Raw genomic sequence first — 22,768 nt, forward strand, 5'->3', positions numbered from 1 at the left:
ACCGCCGGGGAAGAGAAGCGCCGTGTCTGAACAAGCTCGTCGTGCAGGTGCCGATGCGCTGAAGAAGGCTGCTGCCTTGCACCTAGCAGAGATGGGTGCAAATCCCTGCTCCTGAAGCCACGAAACCCCTCGACCCAAAGCAGCGCGTTGTGCCACGGAGGAGTTGAGAGCGTTTTGACGACCCGCCTCTGTGCCGCAGCCTCTTCAGGTCGAGGAGATAATTTGAGCTGATAACAAAACTCCTTTCATCTCCCAGCAGGGTACCAGGCTCTCGCTGGGCAGAAGGAAAAACAAATTAGATTTAGAAATTGTTATTATCTGAGCTTAGCAGTGAGGCTGAAGTCAAGAGTTGGGAGTGCTCAGAGCCGATTATCTGCGGTGGTGAAGGTGTGATCCCTGTGGTGGCTTGGAGCGATCCCTGGGAATGGGGTCCCCTGTGCAAGTGTCATCCTGGCAGAGAGCTGGGGACGGCGGGGGGGACCTGGTGGTGGCTGGAGGCTGATTTTTTTTTTCTTGCTTTGACTCTGCTTGTCCTGCTCAGAGGCGCCAAGGGAGCAGAAGCTGCCTACAACCCCCAGGGGGGGCATCAGGAAAAGATCCCTCGTCCCATTCCCTGGGCAGGACGAGGGTTTGGTCCCAAAGGGATCCGGCCATGTCGGGGGGGGGGGGTTCATCACAGCCGCGAGCAGGATTTAGGCTTGGGCAGGGCAAAGGGCTGAACGTCCCCCCCGCCACCAGGTTCCTGCTTTGGGCAGGGGGATGGCACTGCCTCTCCATGGCAGCCGGTGGGGATGAGGATGGTCCCCCCCTTCTCTCCCTGTGCAGCCCCCCCATCTCCCCCGGTGCTTTCTGGGCTGTCGCTGGCGGTGGCCAGTGCGTCCGTTGGTGCAGCCGTTGGTGCAGCCGTTGCCTGGGAACGGCCGTCGGATGCAAACAGAAGCAGGGCCCAGCGTGACGGTGAGCAGTGGGGTCCGCAGGGGGGTCCCTCAGGGCAGCGGGAGGATGAGGACAGTTGGGGAGCCACCACGGCCTGGAGGGGGCTTAGGGACAGCTCTCCGATGGGCCCAGTGAGAGGTGTGGGGCTGCGGCTGTCCCCAAGCATCCGTCCTGCCTGCTGGGGCCGGAGGGAGGGTTTTTCCCTGGGCCCCCTTCCCACTCCTGCGAAAACTTTCTTGCACAAGGCTTCGGTGGTGGCTCAAATCCAGACCTATGGAGCCAGAGATGAACCAGCTGCCACCCAGGAGTAGCCCTGCCGCTTACGGGGACAGTGACAAAACCCCAGCTGAGGGGAAATGTCCTGGCCCGGCGCAGCGTGCGGGCAGAGAGGGAGGGAGCCTGGTCGCAGCTGGAGTAACAGGGGCTGGGCTGGGCTGGGCTGGCTTGTGCTCAGCGGGAGCGTTACTGGAGCTGAAAGTGGGCTCTGGGACCTGCTCCCCAGCTTCGCCTGTGCCCTTTCCTCCTGCCGGGCCAAATTCCAGGTCGTTGCACAGCCAAATCCTTTGGGGAGAGTGGAGTATTTCAGAGCATCTCTGTGCCCCAGCTCGCTGGAAGGAGGGTGAAGGTGAGGATGGATGGGTCAAGTGAAGTTACACCAGAGGTGCCAACTGGGGGAAGAGCAGGAGTAAGCAGTGAGCCCACGGAGACATCCCAAGATGGACGGACAGCTCGGGAGACGGCCGTGCTGCCTAAGCAGGTGAGGGCAGCATCTCTGCAAGTCCTGGTGGAAGCAGAGCCCCGGGCTCCAGGAGCAGGGGGATGGTGTCTCCCAGACGTGATTTCTCACGAGGTGTCCCCGGGGAGGCAGCGCAGGGACTCGGTGGGGCTCAGCAGATGCAGCATCTCTGCATAGTCTCAGTCCAGCCATTAATATTTGCTGAGCACTTGAGCTGCCTGAGTTACATGAGCAGGAGCGAACCCGGTCTCGTCCCTGCGCTGAACGAAATGTTATCTGTTATCTTACCTCCCTCGGAAACAGAAGCGGTGTCCAAGTGAGGTTTATACCTTGCGTGAGAGATTGCTGTAGAAAATCAAGCAGCCCCATGGGGAGAGGCAAAAACTGGTGTGGATCCCAAGAACAAGCTTAAGTGGCCAGTGTTCAGATGGGGGGAAGCCCGTCCAGGGGCTGCTGTGAGCTCTGACAGCCGAGGGCTATTCAGTGCATTTATTAACAGCCTGACGAGGGGCCAAGGGAGGCAGTGGTGGGATTGTTTTACCCTCACTTCCCATCTGCTCGCTGGGCAGCACGGCGGGAGATGCTGGCAGCAGAGCTGGGATTGCTGGAGAGTCCTCTGCAGCCATCTCAGGCCCAGCTCCAGGACCCAGTTCCCCTGTTTTTAACCTCAATTTGCCATCACTCCATCTCCAACCCATGACTGTGTGCCCCGTTGCAGCAATCAATAACCATTGCGTGGGGAATAGATGGGGGATGGACAGCAAAAAGGCCAGACTTTTGCCTTCAAAGGAGCTATAGGTTAGTTCTGGAGGAGAAACTTGGGCATCTGAGTCCAGGTGATAGGACCTGCCTGGAAGAGGTTCTGGTGTGAGACACGGGATGCTGTGGAGGTGCAAAGAGAACAAGATCAGATGTGCAGAAAGAGATGCAGTGACTGGTGGGAAACTTTCCACACTATTTTTTTTCCCTGGTACAAATCCATAGGCAGATTGGACAGGAGCAGAGGAGTATCCTGATATTGGAGCCTGCCCTGAGAGCAGTGTAGGTTGGATCTGGGATATGCTGGGGTCCGTTCCCACCAGCTGCAGGACAGCCCCCAGCCGGACCAGCCCAGGAGCCAGCATCCACTGAAACCTCTCTCCCTTTCCAAGGACCGCCTTGCTACTGCCAAGGAGAAGGAAGGAGCACAGGAGGATGCTGGAGCAGATGCACCATTGGGTGTCCTGTGGTCTCCTTCAGGGATGGGGACCCCAGGTACCCTGCCCAGCACCTGGGCTGGGAAGCAGGACACAGCCACCTCAAGGACTGCCCCGGGGGAAGGCACTGCTGGGACATTATGCCTGGAGGGTGCCGGACCCCCTGGGCCACCCCCAGCACTGCCTGAGCCCAAGGGGGGCGTTTCCAACACTTGCTCAGGTTGCAAGGAGCAGGAGACACAGCAGAGGAGCAGGGAGGACGACTGGCACGATGGCTCTGCCAGCTTGGTGTGGGCGGCCAGGCCAGGCATGCTCTTCCAGGAGGACAAGCAGACCAGACTTCACCCCCTCGTGAGTACCAACGGGCACAGTGCCACCGTGATGGTCTGCACAGCACCTGGCGCTCCTGCCCAGCGCTCTTCCAGCACCCCAGAGACATTTTGTGGCTTTTTTTGTCCCGGCTGCTAAGAGCCAGGAGCTGTCTCTTCCCTGCAGAGCCTGTCCTGGGTGTTGGGCTACAACAGCAGCCTGGCCGTGCACAGCCTGATGGACGGGGAGGACCGGGTGCTCCTGTACGTCTCCTCCCACACAGCGGTCATCCACGACATGCTGGGGAACAGGCAATACCACCTGCAGGTCTGGCGCACAGCCCATGCGTCTCCCTCCTCCTTCTCCTGAACTCTCTCCCTCCGTCTCTTTTCCCGGTGCCTTCCGCGTGCTCACAGCTGGAGCGATCCGTGGTCTTTGCCACAGCTGCCACGGCAGCTACGCCATGTGGGTGTTCCATACGTTTGTGGTATGAGGGCGCTTAGGGGTCACCTATGACTGAATCAAGGGGCAGTCCATGCAAAAGAGGGCATCGTTCTGCTGCTGCCCTTCCCAGCACTCGTTGGTGGAAGGCACTTTGTGTTGGATGATGGTGAGCAGCACGTGGGTCATGGCCCCCTCCTCTCTGCCGCTCCTCGGCCTGTGGAGCCACAGCCAGAGCAAGGCGCAGGGACAGTGTGACAGGCTCAGAAGAGACGGTGAGAAATGGGATGTAAAAGTTGGGCTGGAAGGATGGGACCGGAGGACCCTTGGGAGGGAAGACAAGGGGAGCTCATGAGCAAAGCGGTTTGATGAATGCTTTAAACAGCCGCCAGGTCTGGAGCCTCCGAGGCACTTTGCTGCATCTCTTTCCCCAGGGCCACACAAATGTCATTTCTTGCCTGTGTGTGAGTGAAGACAGGCGCTGGGTTGCAACTGCCGACCGAGGGCCAGACGCTCTGATCATCGTGTGGGACTCCTTCTCTGGGTAAGCTCCCAGGAGCCTCCTCTTCGGAAACCTCCTATGCCCGGTAAATCGCTTAGAACTGACTCCAGCCTCAGCTGGAGAGAAACGGGAGAAATACAGGGATGGGGTAAATCAGCAAAGGAGCCGACACTGAACTGAGGGTTTCATCGTCCTTGTATCATCCACACCCAAGGAACACTGAAATGGGGCCAAGCTCCCCCCGGACTAACTACATCTTGTCTCCAAGCTGTAGTATTTTCTTAACGGACGACTGGTGAGTTGTTTCCCAGAGCTATTTACTTGGGATGAAGGGACGGAGGGGACGTTGAGCATCAGCCGTGGTGCTGGCGGCTCCCGTAACAGCACCGGTGTTTGCAGACTCTCCGCCTCCGCCGCCACACAGCCCGGGCTGGGCTGGGCCACAGGTTTTGCTGAGCGATTGCCAGGAACCCCCTGTGCTGCTGTGAGTGCCCAGGAGGACTTTTCTCCATAGGATACCGGTGCGCACCATCTTTGACAGTCATCCAGAGGACGGGGTCAGTGCTATTGCTATTTCCCAGAACGCAAAGTATTTGGCAACCATTAGTGCTGGTACAGTGCAGGTAAAGAAAATATCCCCTCTTTTGTAGCCTTGAGGGATAGATCCCTGAAAGTTGTTCCTAGTGCAGTGAAGGGGAGGGGGGGAATTCGGATGGGGAGAGCAGAAGAGAGGGGGAACGGGCTTGCAGAGCGATGGCTCGGTTTTGCTGAGCCATTGGAAGACAGATCTGAATTTCACTGAAGTGAATGCAGTGGAGTTGAGAAAACCAATCTTAAGTTGTGATAAAAGCTTCCGACTCCAATGTGCTTTCATTGAAGGAGTTTCTATCATTTTTTCCTGAAATTAATCTCTCTGCTGCCAGGCTATGCTGGGTTTATCCTGCTCCAGTCTTTTATATACATGCCCCCCGCTCCCCCATTCCTTGCATCCGGAGGGAATGGCGTTCACCCGCTTCCCCCAAGCTCCAAGAAAGCCACCAACGTCCCTTGGTTTTTCCTTCTTTGCCAGAGAGTTTGTGTTTGGAAGTGGACTTTGCCCACAGAGAAACCCATGTGCAGCACAGAGCTGAGGCCTGAGTTTGGACACCAGGTGAGTGACGGCGGCCGAGGGGCGCAGAGGAGCGTGACTGGGCTGGACTGGGCAGCCCCGTCCTCACCTGCTCCCTCCTGCACCCCCTGCCCCATCCAGTACAGGGCTGCTGGGAGATGCTGGATGGAGATGGGAGGCAGGATCACAACCCATCCCTGCGGAGCATCTCTGCTCCCTTATCACTGCTCCTCTGCTGCCTGACAGCCACAGGCCATGGAGGGGACCCTGGTGGGATGTCCTCACCGCAGCCCTGGCACCGGCCAGGGCTCATGGCAGGAAAAGCCCATGGCCCTGCCGGTTTGTCCCCGCTCGAGAGGAGAGAGCACAGCTCTGGGGTTTCACGGGGAATTTGGCCTCTGTTTTCAGTTCAGTGCAGGTGGTGAAGTGGGTTTTGGATAAAAGCAGATGTTTTGCATGAAAGAATAACCAGAAAGCATTGCTCGGCTTGGCGTTAATGAGATTCTCACCTTTTAATTTCAGGATTATGTCATTTTTAACCCCCAAAATCCCAATGAGTTTGTCAGCAACAGCAAAACCCAGGTGATATTTTACCTGTGGGTAAGTAGGGACATGGGAAGTTGTATTTCTGGTGCCAGATGTGCTCCCAGAGGGTCGGGAGGCGTCGTGGGGGGCTCCACACTAGTGAGGCAGTGTGCCAGTCAGCAGCTCTTGGGAGAGGTGCGGGTGGAGGGGGGGTGTGTGTTTTTTGTAGTCTGGAAGGTCTTGGAGCCTTTTTGCCCCAGGAGCCCTGCTTTGGTCACCACGGCGTGGGGCCAGTGCCCAGACAATGGGGAAGGAACATGCTGGCACTGTAGAGCACAGTCACAAATGGCTTGTCCGGGGCGTTTTCTCTGCTTTCCCCAGGACGATGCTGGTTTGCAGTACAGCGCACCGCTCCTGAGCAACCAGGTGAGCGCGGGGGGGACCACAGCATGTCACCCTCTTGGCTTTCCTCCTGGCAGCAGCACTGTCCCTTCCCATCTCCTTAAGCAAAGACAGTGGCCACATCCCCATCCTGTCCCCTTCGGGCTCCTAAGGGCACAAGCCAGGATTGCCTGAGCTGAGGTCAGGAGGGGTTCTCTCTCTCCCAGGGATGCCCCACTGCATCCTCTCCTGGGGCTCTTGCCTCTGGTGGTCCTGCCATGGGACAGGGAGGGAATGTAACACAGAGGGATCACCTCAGCTTGAGGACGGAAGAGCCAACACCCAGGACGACCGCATGACCTCGCCGCTCTCTCTGCAGACCTTCAAGAGCGTGGTGGGACACTTCAGCCAGTCAGTTTTTCACTTTAACAACTCACAAGCTCTGACGGGCACCTTGGCTGGGAAGCTGGTGGTGTGGGACACAGTCAGTCCCTGCACCCCTTCCAAGGAATTGCAAGTCAAGCCACACAGCGTGAAGGCCACCAAACTGGTGCCTATGCAGAAGGACAGCCTTACCGTCCTCATGGTGTTGGAGAGGTAATGGACAGTAGTTTTCAGTAGCCATAGGTACAGTTCCTTAGATGTCGCAGCCACAGAGCTAATGTTGATGAACCACAGCCAAGCGTTGCATTTTTAAGTCACTTGGCAGCGTGCAAGAACCAGGCAAATTCATGCAGGAAAGTGCTGCTGATTTATGAGGCATTGCTCCGGCTTTTTTCAGCAATGAATCTGGCAGGGGAGGGGGGGAAAAAAAAAAAAGGAGGTTGAAAACTCCTGGCAACGTGATTCCAGCTCTGCTGGGGTAGCTCAGACACAGGGCTGGCCGTGGTCGCGGAGGATCGTGGATGAGTCTTGCTCAGCCTCCTGGCCTTTACCGGCAGAGGGAGCAGACAGCCACCAAACGCCTTGACAGCCTTGGGGACAGGGCAGGGGACACACCAGGGTCACAGCAGAGCCTGGTGTTTTCTGCACAGCCCTGGGCTTTCCCTCTGCACATCTGTATGGGGCTCTTCTGCAGAGAAAAGGGGGAGAGATTTGCTTCTGCCCAAGGATGCTACCCAAGAAATATTTGGGAGTTCTCAATCAGTGCGTTGCTTTCCCTTCCTTGCAGCTGCATAGTAACAGGTGATGTAAAAGGCCAGGTTAAATTCTACGATGGACAGCTGCAGCTCCTTGCCTGCTACAGCCACAGCAAAGTGGGTCCCATTCAGTCCATCTCCTTCTCCAAAACTCCTCTGGATCCTCCTGGTGTCTCCCCAGCCTGCCCCACCTCCTGCACTGGCAGCAGCCAGCCCTTCGTTGCCAGGTGAGTGTCCCTTCACAAACCCAGGTCTTCTCCTGCATTTGCCCTGCGTCTTGAAAGCTGGGGAGATGGTCAGCTGAGAGATCCCCCTTTGGCTGGAGCAGGTTCCAACCCCCTACCCAGGCTTCTGTGCAGGACAGGGACATGGAGGCAGGACAGGGAGGGAACGTGCCCCTTTACTCCCCTTCTCCACAGATTTCCATTTTGGGTATTTGTCCCACCTGCCCACCAGAGACAAGCGGGGGGGGCGGTCTCCTGGGCAGCCCCTCTCTGTCTGCAGCCCCCAGCCATCTCCTAGTGGCTGCCAAAACCCAGGTGGGATCCAGCACACCCTAAGTTTGGAACTTGATGTGATGCCTCGGTGCAGATGAGAGAAGCGTTAACGCAGGCAGGAGATGATCAGCTGGTCCTGGGGTGCGCAGCTCCTCGGTCACGTACCCGGCACACCAGGCAGCGCTAATGCCGAGCCTCCAGCTCCCGCTGGGCCCCTTAATCCCCCCCCTTAAACCCCTCCCGGGAGGGCTATTTCCAGTTAGATTTTATCACGGCTGGGCAAGCTAATCGGGCCAGTGGCAGTGCAGAGACTGCCCCAGCGGCGATAGCAGCGGTGCTGAGTTGTGCCACATCGACTCAGGAGCTTGGGACAGCCCCAGCCTGGTCACCGGCCCCTCTCTGTCCCTCTGTGTGACGTAGCTGTGCCTGAGGATTTAGAGGGAGTCTGCAGGCCAGATGAAGCTGTTCTGTGGCTCAATCCAGCCTGCAAACCATATGTCTGTCACTCCTGTTAAGGCTCTCCTGGCAACGTCTGTCCTCAGCCACACATGTTTTCCAAAGAGCCATGTGGGACAGATTCCTCTCCAGCCTGGAGCAGCGCCCTGGGGAACGGTTTGGTTTTCCCTGTCAGTCTCTGTTGTCTCGTCCTCTTTCTGGGTCACTGCTGCAGCTCCTGCCGCTTGCAGCCGCTCTGGGCAGCACAAAGGGCAAAAAAACCAAAGGGGAAGCTTCGAGCCCGCTCGTCCCACCAGGCTGGTGGGAGCAGGTGTGGCTGAAGAGCCCAGCTAAGGTATGCAAGAGGCGCAGCATCCTTCGGTGCCTGGGCCAGAAGTGCATAACCCGACGGCTGTCACGGGCCAGCCGGCAAAGAGGCTGCCGCTTCCCCACTCGTGCTGCCCACACGATGCTGCCCACACGCACGTCTGTCTGTGCCGCTCTCGAATCTCGCTGTGGTCCTCTCTTGACCCTTTAACTGGGCCCAGACTCCCAGCCCTCACGCGGACCGACGACTATACATATTTGTTCTGTAACGTGCATAATTATTCAGATGTCGGCTTTACACATCACCAGTTAAGCAGCAGGAGCCTCTTCACTGCGTTAGTCAGGGCGGCTGAGGGAACAGACAGGCAGCCGCTCTGTCTGCGGTGTGGGACTGAAACTGTCCTCTGACCTTGTCCGTGGCAGCGCGGTCAACATGGAGCCGCTGACAGTGGTGGTGGCATGGAGACATGTGAAAAGACCATTCAGAGTATCTTCAATTGCTCATTTGTCCGTCTCACACACCAGTGACTTGCAAACGGCAAAAGCTACACAGATGTCATTCATCTTCTGGCTTGCCTACCCAAGTAGAAAATGGAACTGGCTCCAGTGTCTTCCCGGGGAGATTTACCAGGTCATGAATACAAAGTGCCACCTGCCATCCAGGTCAAGAAGTGTCTGCATATTGCGTATCGCAAGATATAAGTGATTGTCCAACTAAGTTGCCAAAAAGAGACTGATGTGTAATGTAGCTTGCAGGGATGTGAGCCAGCTCGTCTGATTCATCAAATTCTGTTTCTCTCACACTAAACAGGAACTTTATCCTTTCAACCTCTGATGCAACCGTGCTCCATGTTGCAACAGACAGGGCAAACTTTGAAAAAGTCATGGAAGAGGCGAAGAAAGCTGTGAACGCTGTCGCCTGCCACCCCCGGCAGGCACTCGTTGCCGTGGGGAGTCACTGTGGGCTGCTGAAGCTGTGGGACTACCAGCAGACCAAGTACCTCATTAGCAGGATATTCCCCGAGGCCGGCATCCAGTGCTTGTCCTACGACCCTGAAGGTATCCTGGCCTCATGACCTCCCCGTGTGCCAAGCACTGGGCTTCCCGGGCGGAGTGATCGTGTCGTGACAGTTTTTCTGGCACGCTTTTCAGGTTATTTCCTGGCCGCTGGTTTTACTGATGGAAGTGTTTACATCCTCGATGCCATTTCCCTTCAGTCCAGCTGCAAAGAGTTCAAGTTCTCGCATGGTCCCATAACTCATATTGGCTTCTCTCATGACTCGGAGTACCTCGCAACTGCTGTAAGCTTGTTTTTTCCTCTCGGTGACTTCCGTGCGCAGCTCGCGGTGCAGCTTTTGGTGGGACTGGGAAGGGCCGGCCATCCCGCGAGGTATGGCAGGGCTGTCCCTCCCCTGGGGCTTCGTGACTCTCAAATGCTTTTCCTGGCTGGAAGAGTCACTCTGTAAAAATGTCACCAGTCACAGCCGCTCCACAGACCCGCTGCTGGCAGCATCCCATTGCTAACTTTAGTGACAAGTCTTAGCTCTGCATCCATCTGTAGAAAGGGCTGGAGCAGGGATTTCCTCCTGGCTGCTGTAGCGCGAGGAGTGCTGCTCCCTTGGTCCCTCGGTGCAGGAGTGTCGAGGCAGCGTTGGAGCCGTTTGGCACAGAGGTTGTAGCAACTGGTGATGATCTGTACAAAGAAAAAGATTCCCCCTTCATGCACGGATTGCCAGAGCACAGCAGTGGGAATCCTCCTTGTGATTTCTGGGGAGTCACTGAACTCAATTTACTGCCCCCTCTGCTGTGAGAACACGGCAGAGAATGCCCTCCAGCCAGCAAGGATGCTCCAGCCAGGCTGAGGACCGCTGCGGTTCTGCCCAAACCTGTCTGACCCTGTGTTTTATCCTGGCTGTGACTCTAATCCTCCTGGTGGGACTCACAAAAGTGACAGGGCCGAGCTCAGACCAGAGGGGACACGCAAAGCTGCCCACTACCAACCAGGGGACACGTGTGGGGATCGTGGCTTGTTGACCTTTGCGCTGTCATTCCAGGATGAGAAATACTCGGTGACTGTTTACAAGAGAGTCCTGCGAAATGGGAGCAGATGCTGGGAACACCTAGCAGGGCTGCACTCCCACTACAAACCCATCCGGAGCATCCTCTTTGGGGTCCAGTTAGACGGCAACGAGCCCAGGCTCCTGAGCCTCGGGGAGGACCGGCAGCTGGTACGTCGATGTGAAAGGCTAAAGGATAGTGGAGCTTTGTGGTTAAAGTGGGAGGCTGGACAAGGGCATTGAGGAAGACTCCGGTTTTGGTTCTGCAGCTCCTAACCCTCTCCTCACCAGCTCCATGGCAGGGGACTGTTTCTCAGCCTGGTCTCAGGGCAGATCTGCCTGGGGTTCAGGGCTGGGGCTCTGCTACTGCGGGCTGCTCGCCCCGGCTGTTGCAAGAGACGCTAGATCCAGTTAATCTGCAAGGCTCGGGGTGCTGGCAGACCACAGGGGAGCTGCTGTGTTTCCTTGTCTTCCCTCCAGGTTGAATATGACCTGAACACCAGCAGCAAGGACCACTTGGTGGTCTTGCACAGGGACCGCATAGAGCAGGTTGCTGTGCCCTTGTGCTTGGCGTGGTACCCACAGCTCAGCACCGAGTCCTTTATCCTCACTGCCAACAACTGCTACAAAATGAAGCTTTACAACACGACAACCAAAATGTGCAGGTAGAGGAGAGATTCATGCCTACCACTGCCTAGGAGCCCCATCCTGATTCTATGTTCTCCTCTGACTAATGCCTGCCATACTCTCACCCATGAGCCATGGGTGTTTGCCCATCCATGATGCAGCTCTCGGGATGACTCCAGGGCCCCCATGTTGCTCCATCCTTGTGTCCACTCTGCTGTTCACTAACGTGTCATCTAGTAAGGTTGTGGCTGCAGGTGGGCCTTGGTCTGCTCATGTTGGACTTGAGACGCAGCAGTTGGACATCAGATAAAGAGCCAGGAGCCCACATGAGCAAAGCACAAGGCCTGAATGATCCCTGAGCACTAAATTCCTCTCCTAGCCCCAGTGTGGTCCCTTGTAGCCAGGGACCCTGTCCTATCCTGTCCTCTCAGCCAGTAGTACAAAGCCTTTGCACCCACCACACCTCCCCATATCTACCCATCCTTGTGCACAGCAGCCAGTCAGAGAGGGAAAATGTTTTGTAAGCCCTAGAATGGATGAAAATATTATTTGCCTTTAGAAAGACCCTTTTGGGACCCACCTATGGCTCCCCGTTGGAGAAGATACAAATCCTCCCAACAACAAACGCTACAGACCCCCAGAAATGCTACCTGGCGTACGTTACAAAGGACAAGGTATGGAGCCCCATCTGCCTCACCTGTGCAAGAGCCCCCAGCTGTAGAGGTGGTGGTCCCTGGGGGAATTTCACTGCAGACAAAACCATGTGTAGACTCGTCCTGCCTGAGAGCTGAGCGAGCCCCCAGGAGGAGGATGCAGCGCTGCCCCGGCGCACAGCCCTCCCGTGGGACCCCCAGCCCTCCCAGGCTCCCTCTTTCCTTACAGGTGGGCTTGCAGATTTTGCCTGTCGATGGCAACCCCCACAAGTCCTCAGCGTTCATTTGCCACCCGGATGGTGTCTCTGACCTTGCCACCTCCTATGACGGACGCTACATCTTTACAGTGGGGGGGAGCGACTGCACTGTTATGAAATGGGAGGTCAACCTAAAGTGAGTACTGTGGGAAGGAGGAAGGTGTCTTGTTACGGCCTTCCACAGCTGCTTGGCCAACACAGCTGAAGCAAGCGTTCCCCAGCATTTACACTGAGAATGGGGCTTTTGTCCTAAAAGGTCCAGAGGAGTTAAAGCCAGGTGTCCCAGATGTTTCTGCACTTATCAGGGTGTGTAGGGCGGTGCACCGATGGGGCAACACAGCAGGGTGCTGCATGGGGAGGGTTTCTTTGCAGGGCTCTCTTGAGCATGTGTTCCTTTAGGGCAGGGGACAAAGCCCTGCAGCTTCGCTCTCCTTCCACAACACCGTGCTCATGCCCAGGCGGACAAACCGCATCTGCCAAGGGAGGGCCATGGCATGAAGGACAGGCCCCAGCACTCATGCGAACAGGAGACCCACCACTCGCTGAGAGGAGCATGAGGCTGGCAGCAACTCTGCTCAACCCTGGGGGCTGCCAGCTCCCAGACACCTTGTGTGTAACTGGGTCTATTAACAGTGGAGCCTCATGCTCTGCACTCACACAGGTTCTCCAAAAGCCCTCGCTCAGCACCTGCAGACCGCTCAGTATGGTGGGCATGTGCCACACGGGGGTTGGTGGCATGGCAGCGGGGCCAGCCTAGATTGCAACGATCTGTTGGGCCCCAAGTAGGTATGTGGGAAACAGGAGGGACATAGAGGGCTTTTCTCCCCTCTATGTGAAATAGCCGCGTAGTCAATAGCGGGGATTAAACCAGCAGACCTCGCGGCGGGTGGCCGTAACGCCTATAAAGTACTCCTGTCTGGGAAATGGTACCCAAATGGTAAGAAGTTGGGCAGAAGATTTTCTGGTGCTTGTGAGGGCCTGGCCAGTGTGATGGGGGATTGTCGGGGTTAGGCAGGGGATCAGAGGAGTGGCACTGGCTGCAGGAGGAGCACAGGGGGCGGCTGCTGATGCAAAAGTGTCCTCTCTCCAAATGGGATAGGCCAGCATTTGCTAGGAAATCCCCCCTGCGTTTGAAGACTGGATTTAGGACAAGCCACCTTAATCCTATAAAGCTTTGCTTACATGAGTAAATGGACTGCAGTAAATGGGGTGGCTGGAGGAATGAAGGCTGCTTTTGCAAACGAGGATTTCCAGGCTCCGGCCCGGAGCATCAGCGATAAACCCTGCCAGGTTTCTTCCACCTTTCTCTGCAAGTGTGTGATTTCCCTCTGCCAGCTCCCTTGGGCAGCGCTGCCAGACGCCCGCTCCCAGGTGGCAGGCGGGTAACGCGGCAAAGGCAGGATATATATCCTGAATTCTTTGGGTGTCGAGGACCAAAGCTGCTCGTGGCAACGTGTGTGCAGGGCAGAGGGCTCTCCCTCGTGAGCGTGGCTGCAGACGCCCGGTAGATACATGTGTACATCGAAAGGGAGCAGGCAGCTGCCAATGAGCTGAAAATTGCCAGGCCAGCGCAGAGCAACTTTTTCCACACTTAGAGGACTGGAAAGGGAGCTTAGCGCATGTCAGAGCTAGAAAACATGGATAGCGTAGCATGGTCTCTGTTGGGCTGTGACTGGGGTTTTTTTATTCCGCGTGTCACCCTGCTAGCCCAGAGCACATCTCCTGGTTCCTGGCAAATCAACCCCATGGGAGATGGCTTTTAGCCCTCGGTCTTATTTTTGCCTTTTAGAGGGCACCTGTGACACACCGTTGCCCTTCACCTTCCTAGGACAAAGGCTTCGTGGTTAAGACATGCGCTGGTCCAGTGTAAAACGTTTCTTGCAGGTACTGCTTGCTCAGGGGAAAGCCCAAAGGGTGCTGAGCCAGCCCACCTTCATGTGCCAGAACAAAGGAAACCTGGATGGGAAAGCAATGGGCTTATTTATTTTCTTTTCCACTTTGTGTGGCTTAAGCAGTCGGGGGTCAGAATAAGCGACATTTTAAGGAAGGCAATAGAATATAAATGATCCTTCTTTATAATGGTTGGCCAGGGTCCAGGCAACATTGAATTTCTATGTAATTTGTTTTCGGAGCGAAGCTCTTGATGAGCTAATTATCATTTTATTGCTGCTTCTGGCATCTTGTGCGTCTCCACTGTGTTTAATACCCAAATAACTTAATTATGAAAAAAGCATGAAGCTTGCAAAAAAAAACCCCAGTGGAAGCGGCGTTACAGAGGTGTGCGTGAAAGCTGCAGCCTTGCCGCCAGGCGCGGGGTGTTATGTGGCAACGCCACGCCGTGATTGCGCTACCAGGCTTGGTTTCCTCTTTCATCTGCACAAGCCGAACGGATTCTTTTGGCTCCAACTGCCTATGAAATTGAAACAAAGAGGTGGCACTCAGATGCTTTCAGTTTAATGTAGGCTGCACCTGCGATGCAGTCACCCGCTACGGCAGAGGAAGTGGCGTAATGGGTTGGACTGAGTTATTGGGGAAGAATGTGTTAGATCAAGGAACAGGGAGCTTAGGTTAGTGTGGTTTATTGCAAAGACCAAGCCCCAGCCCCCTCTGCATGTTCAAAATGCTGATCTAGCTAATTCATCTCCCTCAATGTCTCTATAAGGAAGCAGAAAAGCTAAATGCCAGACACCAAGCTCAAGTCCATGGAAAAGCTCCTGGCTCCCAGCCCCGCGCTCATTCCACTAAACAAGAGGACCATTCAGTAATAATTAATTCCCACACTGTGCTATTGTATGTAAAACCTGGGTATGAAATATGCTGTAGAACTACAGGCTGATGATAAAATAGTACACGGTTCAAGGCAACGCTTTTCTTTCCTGAATTCTGAGGCCCAGGGATTTAATTTATTTATTGAAAGTGTCTGTGAACAATGACTAGAAAGGGAAATGTGAAATTTCGCCTCACATGAACCCTTCCTGCGCCTTCTCTTCTCTGCTTCTGCCAGTGCCTTGGATGCTGCCGCTTCCCTGGGCGGGGAGGACTTGATCCCATTCTATGACCTACTGGACGGCGGCAAAGAAGGGGAATTCTTCAGGGTAATTATGCTTACCATGAACGCTCTCTGGCAACATCTGGCTGGAGTTTAAGATTCACTTATACAGGCCTGACATTTCTTTATTTTTTTTTTTGTCCAGCTAGCCTTTAACAGCAATCTCATTGATATGCCTGTTAGTAAATCTTAAAAGAAGCGTTATCTTTCACGCCTGTTGGTAACTGAACTTTACAGTATCTTGTTTGAACCCCTCGCAGGAACTGGAAGACTATTTTTACTATGCACAGCTGTGCAGCCACGGTATCGATACGCTGGAGACCAGACAGGTGTCAACGCATATTCCCTTGGAGGAAATTCCTTCTGTAATGAGAGCAATGGGATTTTATCCATCAGAGGAAAAGGTCGGTCAGTTGTTTTTATTGTTGTTGTTAAAAGAAAAAAGAGCAAGACCGATTGCATTTACCAAGTGTCTTCAGGGATGGATTCTGACCGTTGTCGTGCTGGCTGGCTCCAGAGTATATTTGCTGGTTTTCAATGTATTTAGCCTGGTCTGCATTAACACAGTAGTGGTCAGAATCTGGCAGCAAATTCCTCAAAAAGTAATGATTCCTCAGTAGAGACCTGGGCAACTGCTGGGGCAGGCTGAGCAAACCTGGAGCCTGATGGCTCAGGAGCGTTCAACAAAAGATGCTGTCATGGTTTTGGCTGGATTGGCCCTCCCCCTCCCCCCCCTTCCAAAGAGAGGAGAGGAAGAGATAAGGAGATTTACGAGTTTAGAAAAAGAACTAAACTACTTTAATAAAAATATTAATAAATAATGAAATAATAAATAATAGTAAAAAAGTATACAATATATACAAAACCGTATCCAGCTCCCAGGATGACCCAGCAGGCACAGGGAAAGTCCCAGACTGGAGTGAGCGACGCACAGGAGCTGAATTCTGGGTCTGGAGTCAGCAATGCTCGGATCGGGATTAAAGGCAGATGAACAGACAGGGTCCTCCTCGAATGTTGGCCATTGAAGAAAGAGGCTTGACCTTTTGATCCCTCAACTTTTATACTGAGCATGATGCAGATGGGATGGAACACCCCGTTGGTCAGTTTTGGGTCACCTGTCCTGTCCGCTCCTCCCTACAGGTGTGACCTGTCTATGCTTTTCCGCTTCCGACCCTCTAACAGGGCAAATAGCGAAGTTACCTGACCTTGGTTGTTATAGCAATAAGTATAAGCAAGAGCCTCTCTGCGTACCATTCCTTGGTATAATCAGGTCTTATCACTCGGAGAGTGAACAGTTTCTGAACAATATGCTGTCGATTTCAGAGTTCAGTCAGTCAGAAGAGGCCCAGCTAAAAAGCAAAATTACAAAACAGAAAATTGGTTCTGTTTTACCTCAAACCAGGACAGATGACCTCAGGGTCTTCTGGAAGTTGAGGGCTCTGCCACCACTGTGGAGGTGGGATTCTTCAGAATCTGAACTGAGAAAGTTGATAAATTAATCTTCCTTCGGCTCCCGAGAATGGCAGCCTCCAACTCTCCAAAGTCCATGGGCTGAAGTGCCCCATGCGCAGGCAGCGTTGTGCTTTGGTCTCTCTGTGGCTTCTCCTAGTGGCTGAGCTGCTTTACGTGCAGCGTGTGGTTGGGGGGCCATGGGCTGAGTCCCTCCAGGTCGGACGGAGACTCAACCAGAGCATCCTACACGTGTTACCAGCACAGGCGGGAATGTCCAGCTCCATGCAATCACTCATTTGGACATAGACAGAGTCTCTTTTTCTTGTTCTGCCTGGGACTGAGGAAAGAATGATATTAGATGGAGACAGCGGCTTGTATTCCCATGGAACTTAAAGCTCTTTCATAACTGATAAACTCTGCAGAAGCTCTCTCTGAGCTCGCCTTTCAGGTTGCAGCAGCGGAGCTTCCTATCAAATATTTCTCAAGAGCTTTTTAGCTTCGAATTTTACAGCACACAAAGACAACTGATTTAATAAGGGTGCTGCTTCTTCCTCTTTTGTGGCTGTTTCTGCAAGGCAGTTTGTATTGTATACAAACCTCATTTGTAATGTTGTAACCTGGCAAAAAGGGTAATTAAAGCGCAGACAAAAAAAAAAAATATTACTGAATCTGATGCAAGGAGACTTAAATAACGACCTCTTTGCACCAGCTACAGCCCTTCTCAACGCAGGAGGGGTTCTCCCAAGGGAAGCGGTACATCACTGTGCGTTCCCTTCATCTTTCTGCGGGGGAGGCTGCGTTTGTCTCTGCCGATTGCACAGGAACCCCCCAGGCAGCTGAGACGGTGCTGTGAGTCAGTGCCACCCCATCTGCCCGGGCATTCTCTCTGCCAGGAGAGCCAGCAGATGGGAGGCAGGACCTTTGCCACAGCCACCACCTAACAGACTTGCTTTGGAGCCCCCGCAACCGGCAAATGTTCATCTAAACCAGGACTGCTTTGCCCTTGTGTCAAGCTGTGGCGTTATCCCCTCGTACTTTGTTAGATCTTTTCCTTGGCTCATTACATTTTCACCTCTTGGGGACAGAGAGAACATATTCCCCTGGGAAATGTCTCTGGAAGAATAACTAACTGTTAACCCTCCCCTGCCCCAAATCAAAATGAAAATAGCATTTCAGGCATGGAAAGAGAGGTGCTAAGCTGCTGTGAAACCAGGCAACCTACAATCTGCTTCTCAAAGCAGGCAGGACAGTATTAAAATAGTGAAAGTTCATCTCTCTCTAGAGTTTTTTAATAAAGAAAAAGCAGGGGGGAGGAAAGGCAGTTTGGGCTGACTAGCAAAGCTTTTGGGAATTGGTGTTTTTCTGTTGTAGCTCAGTGGGGCTGATACAAAACCTAATCCCAGATCAGCTAAAGCTGACTGAAAATGACTGTTCTTGCCTGGCGTGACATTCGCTACGGGAAAAACCTAAGGCTGAGATTTCCCTCTTCCCCGGGCTTCATTCAGTGGAAAAACTTGTGACACAAGGACAAAGGCCCAAGGCTGAATGCACAGCTCTCCCCAGGGAGATCTTGCACCAGCTTCCCTTCCCGGGGAGCAGCATGCTTGGTACGTGTTGGCACAGGGAATTCTCCCAGCGTTTCTCTGCTGCCCCAGTATCTGCAAGGGTGCCGCTTCTCTGAGCACGAGTACAACGAAGGCACGGAGCAGATCCTGCCTTTCGGACACGCATCTGCACAGCTGCCAACTGGGCTGACTCACAGCACCGAACTTGAGGAAAACCACTAGTATCCAGCACGGCCAGTGCTGGCCTGTTTGCCCAGGAGAAGAGCGGTCCAGCTGTACAGGATGTCAGCCCCAGATTTCAGATTTGGCTCGTGCAGTGGCAGAACTGCACCAGTGGCGTGTTGGGGGGGAGATCACTGGTGGCTGCCGGGGTTTGTACATACTGTGTGCAGCCTGGTTGTGTCAGGACTTTCACGCATGCAGCAGCAGGGTGGTATATTTACTGGTTTGTGGGTTTTCTGCCCACTGTCCCCAGAGGTGGAGACACAGCTGCAGCAAAGGCACTGGTAACCGCTGCTGAGTGTCTATCACACAAGCAGACAGAGGAAATCCAAAACGACTACATATCTGCTACCCCCACCTTTACCTAATGTTGTCACAACAAGAAGTGTGTAACCGTTAGCCGTGTCCAACCTCAGCTGCTGAGTCTTAGCTCATTATTGCGATATGGTCATGACATCTGTGGTACCAGTACATACATGATTACGGTCCATTGGCATTCACAGAAACCAGCCTGATGCTCCTCAAAAAGAAAACGTGTAACAATCTGTCTTGCCTTGGTCTTTAGATTGAAGAAATGATAAATGAAGTAAAATTCAGCAAGTATGCGGATACCGGAGAACAAGTGACAAAAATCAATTTAGGGGATTTTATCAAACTTTATATAAATCATCGACCTGCATTTGGCTTGTCAATGAAAAAAATACAGCGAGCGTTTCAGGTTCTTGGTTATGATAATGAGAATGGAGACAAAGTTATTGACAGAGGAGACTTACTGTTGCTGCTTCAGTGCAGAGGTGAGTTATTTCTTTTCTAATATTAGTTTTATGCTTCCTGGTTCTGCCTTCAATTTCAGCACGTATTCACTGCAGCAAAAAATTAATCTGGAACTATAGCTTGGTAAGCAGGGCAGGCATGTGGAGCCACCTGTCTTAGAATTTTAAACTGAATAATCCCATCTATTGTCTCAGCTGCACTTCTTTTACTGCTCTGGAAATCTCTGCTGGCCTGAGGTATCTTGTCTGTCAAATGATGAGTATGGATCTTGGCAAATTTTATCCTTCTTCCAGTATATCCGTATCTGAATCATTGCGCTCTCTTCCAGTCACACAGTCTCCAGAAAGGTAGTATAAAACTGAAAAAGAGGGGCACAAGAAAGGAGTCATCAAACCGGTCAGTCCTGGACTGAATCTATGTGTGAAAATCTGAAAAGATGGGATGGTTTAGTTAGCTGAATCAGGGAGAACGCTGTAAAGGTGTGTAAAAATACGCTTATGGCCGTAAGAGGGAAATAACGAACTTCTCTTGTCTTGCTTCTGTTGTAAAAGTGCAGCTAAGCATTAAAACAGGTAAAGGGAAATGCTGTTTTACTCAGTACATCACCTGGTAAAACTCCTTGCCACAAAGATGCATGGAAACCAAAGATTCAACCACCATGAGAAAGGTTAGTTATTGATACGGGTGGTGTGAACAGAAATAGATACATTAGCTAGAACAGTTTCATAACAAATCTATACCATTATGCTTCAGGGCACGAGCCAACCACTAACTGGGAACAAGTGCCATGTCCAGGTTATTCCAGGATACCAGATCAAGAATTTCCAGCACCTTCCTCTTCCTCCTCTGTGTGGAAATGGCTACAGCCATGGACACGAGGCGACAGGGGCTGTGGTCTGTCCTGTGCCTGCAATTCTTCAGTGGAAACTCCAGCCCCTGCAAGTGCAATGTAGCCTAAAGAGCTGTCTGCATGAGAATTTCTCCTTTTGATAAATATTTTTTTGCCCAAAATGCAATACGCAAGAACAATTTTCCTTAGGATCAACATTTTGCTGTGTTGGGATCACGTGTTTTGATTGGCGATGTGTTATTTGTCTCAGAGAAGCTGAATCCTCTTTCAAACTGTCCTGTTTTGTTGCACACTATTCTTGTTTGAGTTGCCTTCTCGTTTTTGTGCTAACGACACCGTAACCCAAGAGGCTGGTCTTGCTTTGTTGTGTACAGGAGAGCACATGACAGAGGATGAGCTGGCGCGGTGTCTGACCACCCTGCTGGGCAAGCATCCTGGGGAAGGAGGATCTGATCCGGATACCTACGATCCCTCGGGTACTGGATTAGCATTCCACACAGCACAGAAGCAGGATTGCTTCAATTCCCAAACGGAATAATTTAAATTGCAAGCCAATTACCCTGTTAGGCCACGAGCTGTCAAAACCGCTCAGATGGGATGGCAAAAATAGTCCTAGAGTTATGGATTGTCCTTCATCCATGCAGCAATCGCGTGGGTGTGTCTGAAAATAAACGGACAATGAAATATAACTGGGACCTGACAAGATTGCATTGCTGTCTGTCTATCTGCTTGGCTTGGAACTGAAATTAGAAACACACAGTGGAAGGTTTACATGCCAAAGTCCACAGGCAAAAAGGAATCCTACAATATGCAAATTACAGTGTTGATTTCATCCAGGCGGCAATGCCCATTGTGAAGGAGCTGTTGATAACTACCGCATTTGTCTACAATTTATGTCCCAGTCTACACCAGTCTAGAACAGCAAATTACACGTTGATTGCAGCCAAGTGGCATTGCCCATTGTAACTGGAACTGGTGGGAAGTGCCACATTTTGTACCATTCACATCCCACTCCACACCAGTCCAGAACGGCGTCTGGTTAGGGCCGTTGGCAATGGGCCGCACACAGTGAAGGTGCAGCTCCTGAAGGGAAGCGGCTAGCACCGCAAACCAGCTTTGAAATCCCCAGATTCCTTGGGATCCTAAAATCACGTCAAAAAGTGTGTAAAACTTGCATTTGGCCCCTTGACTCTTCCAAGGCAGGGACCTACTGCACGGTGAGACTCACAGCCTCACAGATTCAATCCCTGACACAAACATATAAAGTATTAAGCTAATAAACCAATACTTTTTTATGATTACTTCACACATCTTTAAAAGCATTCCATCCACTTGCTGCTGCATATAAATTATACTGATCTGGAAAGCCATTTTTACATTGCTTATTGTGTGTTTTGTGGTGGTGTTACTGCTTTGCAGGTGCAGCAGCTTTGACTGAAGAAGAAATTCCAGCAGAAATCACAGCAGAGATATTCGCTGCTGACATTCTTGGCTTACCTGCTGCTGAACCAGAAAAGAACAGAAAGAAGAGATGAATCCTTGCTCTACAAAGACACAGAAGCATAGCTGCCACAAAGTTTTCTACTTGTTCCTACTCTCCAGTCTCTTCTCCTCACATATCTTCAAAATATTTGTGTTTATTAAAAAGTAAAGATCACATAGTTTCATATTAATCGAACTCTAACATAAGCCCCCAGCACAAACCTATGGGATCAGACCTATGTAGGGAAACACTGGGGTGGCTGTAAAGAGTGAAGCAGTAGTTGCCGCACTGTGTTCTTGCCTTGGCCACCCCACCCTTGGCTGGAACCTCCCTAGAGTTCATTTCAGTTTACGCCAGATGCACTCTATTTTCATTACGTTAAGACAGTATTCATTTGTGAAACCTGACAGCAAAAGAGCTATGTAAAAGTATTGTATCGATTAAATACGTTGATCAGTGTAGTGTACAAAATGCTTGGATAGGTCAGAATGAATTTGCAATTATAAATTCAAGGGACCTCAGTAAAGAAAGAAATGCTGTGTTATACATTAAAACCAGGTTTCCATTTCGGCCCTTAAAACTTACTTTTTTCTGTCTGAAAGTAGTAGTTCCAATTAGTCGTGTAATACCAATGGGATGGCATCTTACTGTGTTTGTGTAAACAGCATAATGAGGCTGATATAAGTTGCTGCAGAAAGATCAGTGAAGTGCTGTTGAACACGCTTCCTTCTTTACATCATCCTCAGCATCAATTTGAATAATAATGTAGGCCCTTAAGAAGCATTCCTTTCAGTGGCAATGTTTTTTAAACAGAGATTGCTGTTACATACTCTGAAAGTAGCTGTGATTGTTCAATTAGTACAAACAGCAAGGTGTGCACTAGATGGAAGCTGATGAAGTCCAGCAGCACCATGACCAGAGTACACCAGGAACGTGACATTTTCTACATCGCCCTGCTTCGCCTGGAACTCTGATTTACTGAGATGTTCATGGACTTCCATGAATCCGTGTCGGAGCAGATTTTCTATTACTTAAAACCAGCCTGATTCCACGGAAATTACTGGAATTATTTTATGCAGCTGAGAAACCTTACAAGCACTGGAGAAAAAAAAAAAAAATCAATCTGCACACTATGCATTTATTAAGCGTTGTGTTTTAACCGTTGTATTAAGCAGATGTTTTGCTTAACAGGAAGCATTGCCAATCCCCCACGCCCAAGGTCCGCAACGCTGTCACAGCTACTTGCA

The 22,768-nt window shown here is 52.2% G+C and overlaps 1 protein-coding gene across 1 annotated transcript; it reads left to right on the forward strand.

The window, feature by feature from the left end:
• The first annotated feature begins 1,567 nt into the window (after positions 1–1,567).
• CFAP251 (cilia and flagella associated protein 251) lies at positions 1,568–22,653 on the forward strand. The gene is made up of 22 exons (XM_074606348.1): positions 1,568–1,693; positions 2,824–2,938; positions 3,083–3,219; positions 3,364–3,504; positions 4,053–4,162; positions 4,635–4,743; positions 5,190–5,270; positions 5,751–5,828; positions 6,135–6,179; positions 6,514–6,731; positions 7,306–7,500; positions 9,344–9,591; positions 9,685–9,833; positions 10,587–10,760; positions 11,070–11,254; positions 11,776–11,890; positions 12,099–12,262; positions 15,131–15,221; positions 15,436–15,579; positions 18,980–19,208; positions 20,413–20,514; positions 21,458–22,653. Exons 1-22 carry the CDS (start codon positions 1,568–1,570, stop codon positions 21,571–21,573), a joined length of 3,072 nt encoding a protein of 1,023 aa, XP_074462449.1. The 3' UTR covers positions 21,574–22,653.
• Positions 22,654–22,768: the final 115 nt, after the last annotated feature.

Source organism: Larus michahellis, chromosome 13, assembly GCF_964199755.1.
Source record: "Larus michahellis chromosome 13, bLarMic1.1, whole genome shotgun sequence".
NCBI lineage: Eukaryota > Metazoa > Chordata > Aves > Charadriiformes > Laridae > Larus > Larus michahellis.

Bases quoted from the DNA above. Each gene is read 5' to 3' on its own strand.
- CFAP251 (XM_074606348.1), top strand. From the start codon at position 1,568: ATGGATGGGTCAAGTGAAGTTACACCAGAGGTGCCAACTGGGGGAAGA. The intron at 6,180-6,513 runs GTGAGCGCGGGG...CTCTCTCTGCAG, and splicing joins CACCGCTCCTGAGCAACCAG to ACCTTCAAGAGCGTGGTGGG. The intron at 7,501-9,343 runs GTGAGTGTCCCT...CACACTAAACAG, and splicing joins AGCCAGCCCTTCGTTGCCAG to GAACTTTATCCTTTCAACCT.